General features: G+C 50.0%; 1 protein-coding gene across 2 annotated transcripts; it reads left to right on the forward strand.

The window, feature by feature from the left end:
• Positions 1 to 285: 285 nt before the first annotated feature.
• LOC146501169 (uncharacterized) lies at positions 286 to 10,749 on the forward strand. 2 transcript variants are annotated; one of them, XM_085135603.1, is made up of 8 exons: positions 286 to 490; positions 2,008 to 2,128; positions 2,268 to 2,391; positions 6,937 to 7,127; positions 7,284 to 7,444; positions 8,628 to 8,781; positions 9,052 to 9,179; positions 9,739 to 10,749. In XM_085135603.1, the coding sequence occupies exons 1-8, from the start codon at positions 383 to 385 to the stop codon at positions 10,456 to 10,458; spliced, it is 1,707 nt and encodes a 568-aa protein (XP_084991729.1). In that variant the 5' UTR covers positions 286 to 382; the 3' UTR covers positions 10,459 to 10,749. The 2 variants fall into 2 exon arrangements, with proteins under 2 accessions (XP_084991729.1, XP_084991730.1); XM_085135604.1 differs by having other exon boundaries at positions 389 to 1,150; positions 1,475 to 2,128.
• Positions 10,750 to 11,020: the final 271 nt, after the last annotated feature.

Here is an 11,020-nt window from a genome sequence, read left to right on the forward strand (position 1 = left end):
TATAAACCACAGCACAGGATCCACCCACTGCAAATTAACGACAGTGCACACTGACAACCCCAACTGCGACTACACCTCCCAGCCACCTCCTCCCAGCTTCCCCGACATTAAAATACCGAACTTATAGACCCCCCACACCCCCCAACCTTTCCCCTGAACAAGCACTCCGACACGCCCACGCATGATGTTAACCACTCAGTTCCTGCTGTGACAGGTCCACAGTTCATCTCGATCACATTACAATAATTTAATAACATATTATTAAGATACAGAAAACTAGATCCAGCTTAAGAAAAAAAAGTCCACCGAGACCAGTGTAGAGCTGTGTTGGTGCGGCAGGCTTTTACTTTGAAGGGCGTGGCAGGAAGCGGTGGTAGGTTTGATGTGGAGAGCTGAGAGGAGCCCGTCTGCGTCACAGTGTAAGGAGAGTTTCTGGGAGCTGCTCGTCTTTCTCCGAGGCTGTGGAAGCTCCGCTCCGGGCAGACAGGAGGTGAGTGACCGGGCAGAGGGCCACCGAGGCCGGCCGAGCATGTCCACGACACCTGTGTGTGGCTGTGTCGGTTCCGCAGGGAGCAGTGACCTGCGGGCACTCCGGGGCCAGTTTATGGTGTTTAACTACCGACTAGTACACACCAGCAGGGGCCAGACTGTGGAGCGGACACCGAGCAGCCGTGAAGTAATGACAACAACAATGATAATAATGATAATAGGGATAACTGACTGATCAGAAAGTCAGTCAGAGTGTCCGTGGGTGTCCGTGGGTGTCCGTGGTCACTGAGACTGTGTGTTGTGTTCCTCTGAACAAAGCGCTCATTAAACTAATCTGATTTTGCCTTTTATTGTTTTAAACGTGGGAGAGTGGACAGTTTCACCGTGGGCTCAGATTATTATATCACGATCTGTCACTCTGACAAACACCACGCTGACTAAAACTTCTGTAATGTGACTTAAGTTCACGAGACTGTCCAGTTATTATTGTTGCTGTCGACCAGTCCAGCGTGCAGGGTAACTGGGAGGCTCCAGCCCCCTGTGACCCTGACAAGGATCACCAGAAGTGATGGATCATCGCTATTGTCACTGTTATTGTTGTTGACTGTGTTGTGAGTTTTTCACGTGTGGTTTTTCAAACACCATACAGTAAACCTTTGATGTCCTGGTGTTTCACGCTCATGAACCGTCCTCATCGTGATGTTTTTACTGAAAACAGGAACTGGGAGACTTCCACAGCGGTGCTGAGGCTCCCAGCCTCTGAACCAGACTCGGGGTCCTGAGCGTGTTTCCAGTCAGTCTGCACGGCTCCTGTTTTTGTAAAAGAACGTCAGTTTTTTCTGCAGCTCCCGTTTGGTGAACACTGAGTAAAAAGTTCACCTTCAAGCTTTAACTCTGGTTTCTAATAATGTAGTAGAAGTGATGCACGTGGGAGGATGTGAGAGTGCTGAGGCAGCAGGGCTGGGCTCAGCGGCAGAGGAGGAAGAGGAGGAAGAGGAGAGAAGGTGCCAGACTTGCTGGGATGTCATCATTCATGCTTGATGCAACATGTTGACGATGTTGCCCAGAAGTCTGAGAGACAACTTTTGTTTCCTGCAGGCCTGACAGAAGCTGCTCTCACGGCATTGATTACAGATTATTGATTATTGGAGCTGCTGTTTCTGTGACCTTCGGCGGGTGGAGCGTCCTTCCTCGCGCCGCTCTGGGCTCTCCCGGCTCGGGGACTTCCCGTGATGCTCTGAGCGCGTCCTCTCCCCTCTCTCGCCGTTTGCAGTGCGCCGCTAAATGTTGTCTTTTTTGTGTTTCATCCTGTTTCCCCGCTCTCTTCCTGTGAAAAGGGGTTTTTGTCACCGCTGTCTGATGGTGGGGCTTTTCTGTCTTCAGGATGAAGCGGCTGCAGTTGGGCAACTAACTGAGTTTATGTTTAATTGACTGAAAATCTTTTCTCGAACTGAAACAATCCGAAACATAAAATCGTCTCGTGGATGAGATGTAAATGTAGATGATGTTTCGCTGCAGCTGGACCGCGTGGTGCTTCCTGGCTCTCAGCGCTTTTGCCGACGTGACGATGAATCCTGCCCACCTGTGACGATGGCCTGTCTGCCTCTGCTGCTCTGCCTCAGCTTGCTGCTGCACTCAGGTGAGTCATGTAAAAGCAGTCAGGTGTTCAAATACCGTCCTGCCCCACCCACACACAGGCTGACACCTGTCAGGTATACTTTGGATCCTCGTGACTCATCAGATTGCCTCACATATTTTCCCTTTTCTTCCTCGCGCAGAGCTCGCTCACCCGCCTCCCGCACCTGTTAACCCTTGTGTCGACTCTCTGAACTTCCGCCACGTCCTCTGGTGGAAGCCCGGCAACAACACGCCCCCTGGGACAGAGTACGGGGTCTTTGTGAGGTAATTTGTCCGCCGTCTGTCCTCACGTCCTGTCACTCTCAGCCTGGTAACATGAAGACGACGGTGCTCACATCAAACCCCAAAAACCTCTGAGCTCTGTGGGTGATGTAGAAACACAAAGTTCAGACGCTTGAAGGATCAAGTTAAAGCTCAGTTGTGACTCCAGGCTTTTATTAACACACACACACACACACACACATTCACACACACACTCACACACTCACAAACACACACACCTGAGATAAAGGACAGGATAAACACCTGTAAATAAAAGTGTTGCATCAGCTGCGTGTTTTCGTCAGATGCTTCCTGTCGAAGTTCAGAACACGATATTTTTTCTAAAGGAGGGTAAAAGTCCCCCCGTAGCCTGCTGGGAAATTCCACTGTTGCTTCTACTTTTTTACCAAAAAAAGATTCAAAAATAGATTTCCTGTTTTATTATGTAACTCACACTGTTCTTCAGATAAAAGAAAGAAATGAAACAATAGAATTATTTCATTTTTAATTATATTGTAATTATGCAGCAAATACAAAGTTAGTTAGTTACAAGTTTTTTTGTTCATATTTTATAAAATAAAAGGAAAGTTGCTTTGTTATTGGACTTCTGTGCTAATCACAGTTTGGCCATAACGAACACCTTGTTCGAACATAAGAGTGTCCATAAGTGCACGTGGCACCAGGACGCTCTAGGCCGCAGGTCGATGATCGATTTTGTAATCATATCACCAGACCTGCGACCATATGTTCTGGACCAGTTGGATCAGGTGGCGGGGGAGGACGCTGGACAGACCTGGTGCACCTAAACGCGTAGTGAGGGTGTGCTGGGAACGTCTAGCAGAGGCCCCAGTCCGCGAGATCTTCAACGCACACCTCCGGCAGAGCTTCAACAGCATTCCGAGGGAGGCGGGGGACATTGAGTCCGAATGGACCATGTTCAGCGTCTCCATTGCCGAAGCTGCTGCATTGAGCTGTGGCCGCAAGGTGGTTGGTGCCTGCCGTGGTGGTAATCCCCGAACCAAATGGTGGACACCAGAGGTGAAGGGAGCCACCAGGCTGAAGAAGGAGTCCTATCGGGCTTGGTTAGCCTGTGGGACTCCGGAGGCAGCCGACAGGTATCGACAGGCCAAGCGGAATGCGGCTCGGGCAGTGGCTGAAGCAAAAACTCGGGTGTGGGAGGAGTTCGGAGAGGCCATGGAAAAAGACTTTCGGACTGCCTCGAAGAGGTTCTGGCAAACCGTCAGGCGTCTCAGGAGGGGAAAGCGGTGCTCTACCTGCACTGTGTATAGTGCTGGCGGAGCGCTGCTGACGTCGACTGAGAAAATTGTCAGGCGGTGGAAGGAATACTTCGAGGACCTCCTTAATCCCACTGACACGTCTTCCGAGGAGGAAGCAGAGTCTGGGGATGAGGGGAATGACCCGCCAATTTCCGGGGGCGAGGTCACTGAGGCAGTTAAACAACTCCTTGGTGGCAGAGCCCCTGGTGTTGATGAGGTCCGCCCCAAGTTCCTGAAGGCTCTGGACGTTGTAGGGCTGTCCTGGCTGACACGCCTCTGCAATGTTGCGTGGAGATCAGGGGCAGTACCTGTGGACTGGCAGACCGGGGTGGTGGTCCCCATCTTTAAGAAGGGAGACCGGAGGGTGTGTTCCAACTACAGGGGGATCACACTCCTCAGCCTCCCCGGGAAAGTCTATGCCAGGGTGCTGGAAAGGAGAGTTCGTCAGCTAGTCGAACCTCAGATTCAGGAGGAACAATGCGGTTTTCGTCCTGGTTGCGGAACACTGGACCAGCTCTTCATCCTCTCGAGGATACTTGAGGGTGCATGGGAGTTTGCCCAACCAGTCTACATGTGTTTTGTGGACTTGGAGAAGGCATTCGACCGTGTCCCTCGGGGTGTCCTGTGGGAGGTGTTGCGGGAGTATGGGGTGTCTGGCCCATTGCTACGGGCCATTCGATCCCTATACAACCGTTGCAAGAGCTTGGTTCGCATTGCCGGCAATAAGTCGGACTCGTTCCCGGTGGGTGATGGGCTCCGCCAGGGCTGCCCTTTGTCACCGGTTCTGTTCATAATTTTTATGGACAGGATTTCTAGGCGCAGCCAAGTGGCGGAGGGCTTTCACTTTGGTGGCCTCAGGATCTCATCTCTGCTTTTTGTGGATGATGTGGTTCTGTTGGCTTCATCGGGTGAGGGCCTCCAGCTCGCACTGGAACGGTTCGCAGCCGAGTGTGAAGCAGCGGGAATGAGGATCAGCACCTCCAAATCTGAGGCCATGGTTCTCAGCCGGAAAAGGGTGGAGTGCCCACTCCGGGTCGGGGATGAGTTCCTGCCCCAAGTGGAGGAGTTCAAGTATCTCGGGATCTTGTTCGCGAGTGATGGGAGAAGGGAGCCGGAAATCGACAGATGGATTGGGGCTGCAGCTGCAGTGATGCGGACGCTGCATCGGTCCATCGTGGTGAAGAGGGAGCGGAGGGTAAAAGTGAAGCTCTCAATTTACCGGTCGATCTACGTCCCTACCCTCACCTATGGCCACGAGCTGTGGGTAGTGACCGAAAGAACGAGATCGCGGATACAAGCGGCGGAAAGGAGCTTCCTCCGAAGGGTGGCTGGCCTCTTCCTTAACACCCTAACCCTCTCCCTTAGAGATGGGGTGAGAAGTGCGGCCATCCGGGAGGGGCTCAGAGTAGAGCCGCTGCTGCTCCACATCGAAGGGAGCCAGCTGAGGTGGTTCGGGCATCTGACAAGGATGCCTCCTGGGCGCCTCCTGGGTGAGGTGTTGCAGGCATGTCCCACCAGGAGGAGGCCCCCGGGGCAGACCCAGGACACGCTGGAGGGATTATATCTCTCGGCTGGCCTGGGAACGCCTTGGTGTTCCCCCGGATAAGCTGGAGGAGGTGGCTGGGGAGAGGGAGGTCTGGGCCTCTTTGCTTAGGCTGCTGCCCCCGCGACCCGGCCCCGGATAAAGCGGATGAAGATGGATGATGGATGGATGATGGATGGATGGATGGAAAAGGAAACAGCTTCATTTTTGCAGTTTATCCAGAAGAACAGATTTCATGGAGACAGACGTTCTGGTCTTTAGACCGGGTGTCGTGTCCACTTGTGACGACATCAGAAACATTCGAGCCAAACTCGTCGTGACATGGGAAACATAAGCAGCTCGTTCGTACACGTAAATAAAAAGACAAAGTGTGTTGTGATCGTGAGACGATGGAGGATCAGGTGTGTGAGTGGGGGCGTGACCTCCATGCAGGTTTATGATGTGTGGTAAACATGAAGCAGCCCTCCCTGCTGCCTGTGATGGCGTGCACGGCGTGCTCTGTGGGACGATGAGCCGCCGTCTCTGAGTAACTGCTGCACAGAGATCAGCTGGTCCAGGCTTCAGGGAGCGCTCCTCTCAGGCATGGAGGAAACCCCCTGATAACAGACGCACACAGCCTCGAGAGCTTGAACACAGCTTACAGCTGTTTTCCATTTACGCGCACACACACACACAAAGATGTTCTAGCACACAGATCGTGGTTATTTTGGAGTGCGTGGAGATGAAACAGGAAGTGAAAACAGAGCGGCGTGCTGAGGTTTGTGGGGACCTCTTCAGACCAGGGTCACCAACCTACTTTAAGGGTACTGAGTAATCCGAGGGGCGACGTGTCTGACACAAAGCTCACCTTTAATATTCTTTAACCTTTAATCTGCTCACGTTTTCAGTCAGCTTCACGGGCTCCTTCTTCTTCGTTGGTGGAATATCTGCCTGGGCGGGGTGCTTTCTCTCTCCTGGGTGGTTTGTTCACAGAGAGCAGCTGGGATGGCTCTGACGCCGTTTCAGTTTCAGCACTCATCGTGAGGGTTCGCTTTACGTTTGCAAGCTTTAACATGAATACACTGAAACTGCTCGTGGCTTCGTGTTTTTCAGCTAGTTCAGAAACTGTGTTCTTCCTCATACAGCGTCCCCGTCACCAAACCACAGGCTGTGGGTCCAACGAGTCTTTATTGTGTCTTACAGCTAAAACGCAGCAGCATCCGGCCGCCTTCCTGCATGTCTTAGAAATGATTGGATGGGTTTCCATCAGGATCTGAACGAGCTGTCAGAGGGGATAAAACCTGTGTCAGGGTTTTTATCATTGCTGTAAATAAGCTAACCCACAGACTCGTGGTGCCTTCACTTGTCCTGTTTTAGCTCTGAAATATTGGCGTTGTGTCATATTCCTGTCTTAAGCACCCTGAATGCATCATCTTTTATCTGGAAACACGTCTACAGGCCTCAGCAGGTTAAAGGTCACAGCCTCGACAGCACGGCTTAGGTTTGAAAAGCTGCTTCTGAGCAAAGCAGCAGACTTCTGAGCTTTTTAATTAACATCTAAACTCCTCTCTTATTCATGAATGGTACGTCCAATCAGAAATCAGCTTTCGTTTGAATCCAGGACCAGCTGGATTCGAGACATGAACAGCTCATCGTCGCTGTTTGAGCAAACAGTCGTCACACAAAGCAAATGTTTCTTTTACTGTTTTTGTCCTTCTGATCTAAAATGTTCTGTTTGTCGTTGTTCAGTGATAATAAAAAGAATTGGGAACAGCAATGCAACATACCAACGCAGCCCCAATGCAACCTAACATCTGGAACATCGATGCCGCTGATGCTACCAGAGTGGAACTTTCATTATTACCTGCACGTCAAAGCGTTCTTCAACCAAACCTGGTCTCCGAAGTCCAAAATAATTGAGTTTGTCCCTTACAAAGAAAGTACGTCAGCATGAGCGTCTTCTGGGTTTCACACTGGTGCATTTGGATTTAAGTGTGTCCCATAATCCAGATGCATCAGGCTTTGATTGAACTAAAATCTCTGGACTGGTTGAATCTTTACCAAAAGGTGACCGCGTGTTTTCTTCTGTTTACAAGCTAAATTAGGTCCTCCAGAGGTCTCACTGGTCGGATATGAAAACTACATCCAGATCAACATTTCACTGCCTTGGACTGATGACCTGCCAAACTTTCCCACTATCCAGCAATATTACGGCTTCAAAGTCTCATTTCGGATCGGAACCGATGGAGAAATCAGGGTAAGACATCCATTTCATCCCAACATCAACGTGCAGATTTAGACCTCAGCTGGTGAAAGTCTTCATTCTAGAGTTCCTTTAAACCTGTTTGAGGCTTCAGTCACACAGGCCTACAGACCATCCTGTCCCTGAGCCAGGGGTCGCTGACTGGTGTCCAGGCGCGGCTGTAAAACATATACGATATAAAAATGGAAATGCAGCCAATCACACAAAGGCGCAGATTTGGCTTAAAATAACCTGGTTGCACAAATATGCACACCCTTAAACTAATACCTTGTTGCAGCACCTTTGCCTTTTATCACTCTAATCAGTCTTTTTGGGTAGGAACCTATCAGCATGCCACATCTTGATGTGGAAATATTTGCTCACTCTTCTTTGCAAAAAACTGTCCAAATCAGACAGATTGTGAGGACATCTCCTGTGCACAGCCCTCTTCAGATCAGCCGACAGATGTTGGAATTCAGGTCTGGACTCTGTCCGGTCTCTTCCAAAGCCTCAGTCTTATTCCGGTGAATCCATTCTGTTGTTGTTCTGGATGTGTGCTTTGGGTCATTGCAGTGCTGAAAGATGAAGTTCCTCTTTATCTTCCGCTTTCTAACAGAAGGCCGAAGGTTTTGTGCCAACACCAACTGGTAACAGTAGTTCATGTTTAGAATAAAAGATCCCAGCTCACTGACTTGATCGGGGCAATAGTGCCTAAAATGTTGCAGAATTTTGCTGAGAGATCTTTTACTCTGTGGTCATCTTTCGTGAGTAGTTTTATGGACATAAACCAGCAGGTCATTCAGTGTTCCCTTAGTGCTGATGTAAAGAGATCGCATATGTAGGCAAGTATATTTCTCCTTTTATCAAGAAGCAAAGACAAAAAGGGGGAAAAAAAGAAACAGGGCAGGGTTCGGTGGTTGAATCATCCGTCCCCACCAACGCCACAACCAAATCTACGCCCTTGCAATCACAGCAGGTTTCTGCCTAAAAGCAGGTGTCGGGTTGATTGACATGAGGAGACTGACTTTGAGAGTCACCTGTCAGAGCAGGTGTTGTGCACCTGGTCAGGCCTCCAAAGGTGTCTTCATGGCCGCGTAGAGGTCAGAGGAGAAAACGATGCTGAGGATCCCACCAGTGGGTCGTGGACGAATGCCAGACGTGATTTTAATGACACGTTTCCTCCTTCTTTGACCTGCAGACGCTGGAAACAGAAAAAGAAAGTTTGACCCTTGAAAACTTAAAGAAAGGGGCGGAGTACTGCATACAGGTGAAGCTCAACACCAGAAATCTAAACGCGCATGAGCCGTCTGCCTGGAAGTGCACCTTCACCACGGCGGTGGACCAGCAGAGAGGTGAGCTGATGTGCAGCCGGTAAGGCGGCGTTGTTGCTGAATCAGAGCGTAATGAGCTGCCACAATTCATCTGCCTCCTTATCTGTGTAAATATGCAGAGGGAGTCATTACTAACACATGCCAGGGCTGCCACTCTCGCCAGTGGGACTCCTCCCCCAGCCACCTGCTCCACCCATCCCTCCCACAGCAGAGCCACAAACCACACCCCTCCGCTGTACTTCGGCTGGTTCGGTCGTCTGCATGGAATAATGTGTGTCTGTGTGTCTGCAGGCCTCACTTTAGGTTTGGTCATCGGCGTCCCGATGGTTGCCATCTTCATCGTCACGAGCTGCCTGCTCCTCCTCTTCTACACGGGAGTCATTTGTAAACTGAAGGAAACTGTGCCCAGAGCTCTAATTGTAAGAAATGCAGTTTCATATACACTCTAACACCTGTGGTTTGAGACATTTTATAATGATGTGTTTATTTCTGCTGTGAAGTTCATTTTCATCCATGAGCGTCTCTCAGAGGACAAAGTTCAAATACTTTGAAGCTCCACAGTCGTAAAGCTCCTGCAGCATATTGTGATTTGCATTTCCACAGCAGGACCAAAGTCCTTCAAAGGTTAAGCAAATGAGTCAGCTGAGCTGAAAACTACTTCTGTTTTGCCTGCTGCTCCATGTAGATCTTGCTTCAGTCTTAAATATGATCAACCTGTCTCTAATAATCATCTGTGTACTTCAAGCTGGCTGCAGTTAAACCTTTACTCCAAAAGCATCTCTAGACCATCTCTAGATCCTTGAAAGAGTAGTTGTCAAGCAGCTAACAGGTCACAGTGACTGTCCCCAGAAAACAGCTTTGGCTGATGTGTTTGTCCTGCATACTTAGACACAGCTGTGACTCGATGATACTCAGACATCTTCAGCAGAGTTTGCCTCTGTTCCACCTTCTCAGAGCTTCTTTCTCTTCTCTTTGTAGACGGCTCTAACCAAAGGCTACGTCCTGACCCCGCAGCCCACCGTCCCAGATCCCATCTCAGTTACCTCGGAGACCGGGGAGCATAACAATCACACAACATCACCTTCTGCCAACATTGACGATATCTCAGAGGACGATGACGATGATGATGGCAACATGCACTATGTGAACAGAGCAGTGGATCTCTCCTCGGGGGAGAGCTGCTGCTGTGAGGAGCTGTCTGGCAACATGTCACCGAACAGCGAGCCAACGGCAGCACCGGACGCTGGAAGTTCAAGGTTATTTGCTAAGGTGAAGGTAACGGCGCTGCCTGCAGAGTCTGACGAAGGCCAGGTGGAGACGGAGGTGGAGGGAGCGCAGTTCTGCTTGGTGAAAGAGAGGAGTCGAAGTGGAGTCTGGGGACAAAGTCAGGAGGAGGTGGCGAAGTCCAAAGAGGACAAGGAGGTGCGGGACATCTCCGGCAATGTCAACCTGTTCTCAGTCACCCTCGCCTCAATGGCTGCACGCGATGAAGATGAGGAGGACGTCACAGGCTTTTTGAAAGGGTCCAGCCTGGAGGGTTTACCTGCCACAGACTCACAAACTGAATCAGATCACCTGACACCTCAAGTATTCCCGACACACACAGACCGCACTGCGAGCAGATGTGAAGGCAGCAGCACGGACACGCTAACTGAAGAGGAAGAGGAGGAGTTCTCGCCCTATTTGAGAAACAGATGATACTGATGTGTGCTGCTCTGAGCGTCGATGACTCGCAGGTTCTCCTCGTGTTTGTAGACCAGCTCATTATTTGGTGCTGCAGGTCAGAAGATCTGCAAATGAACCAGCCGGATTTTCTGTGTCCGACTTTTTGACTTGTTTGACTGTGAACATCAAACTGATGCTGCCAAACGGGGTCCAGACACTTTTTAATGTTGTTTGAAAATTAAACATAAGCATTTTAAGAAAATCAAAGGAAACTGTGACATTTCTCTTTCTAATGTTCTTCATTAAATATAGATTTTAATGTTTGCTTTTCTCCTGGTTTCCATTCTCTGTACTTCATAATTAAGTTTTGGTCATCTCACGCTGGGTCTCAGGAAAAAAAAAAAAAAAAACTATGGCTGTATCCCGGGCTGTATTCAGGGTCTGCAGCCTTAAAGGCCGCATTTTAAGGCCGATTACGTCACCGCGACGCGACGAAGGCTGTCCCAATTCAAAGGCTGCTCAAAATGCGCCCCTCAAATGCGTCCTTCATTTCCCTGAATTTTAAGGACGTGGCGGTGTAGACTTCGTGGCCCAA

The sequence above is a fragment of the Neolamprologus multifasciatus genome, chromosome 16 (genome assembly GCF_963576455.1).
Source record: "Neolamprologus multifasciatus chromosome 16, fNeoMul1.2, whole genome shotgun sequence".
NCBI classification, from domain to species: domain Eukaryota; kingdom Metazoa; phylum Chordata; class Actinopteri; order Cichliformes; family Cichlidae; genus Neolamprologus; species Neolamprologus multifasciatus.

What these genes read in the sequence shown, in the direction of transcription:
- LOC146501169 (XM_085135603.1), top strand. Translation starts at nt 383, where the DNA reads ATGTGGAGAGCTGAGAGGAGCCCGTCTGCGTCACAGTGTAAGGAGAGT. An exon ending in GTTTGTCCCTTACAAAGAAA is followed by an intron (nt 7,128 to 7,283) that starts GTACGTCAGCAT and finishes TCTGTTTACAAG; the next exon opens with CTAAATTAGGTCCTCCAGAG. An exon ending in GGCGGTGGACCAGCAGAGAG is followed by an intron (nt 8,782 to 9,051) that starts GTGAGCTGATGT and finishes GTGTGTCTGCAG; the next exon opens with GCCTCACTTTAGGTTTGGTC.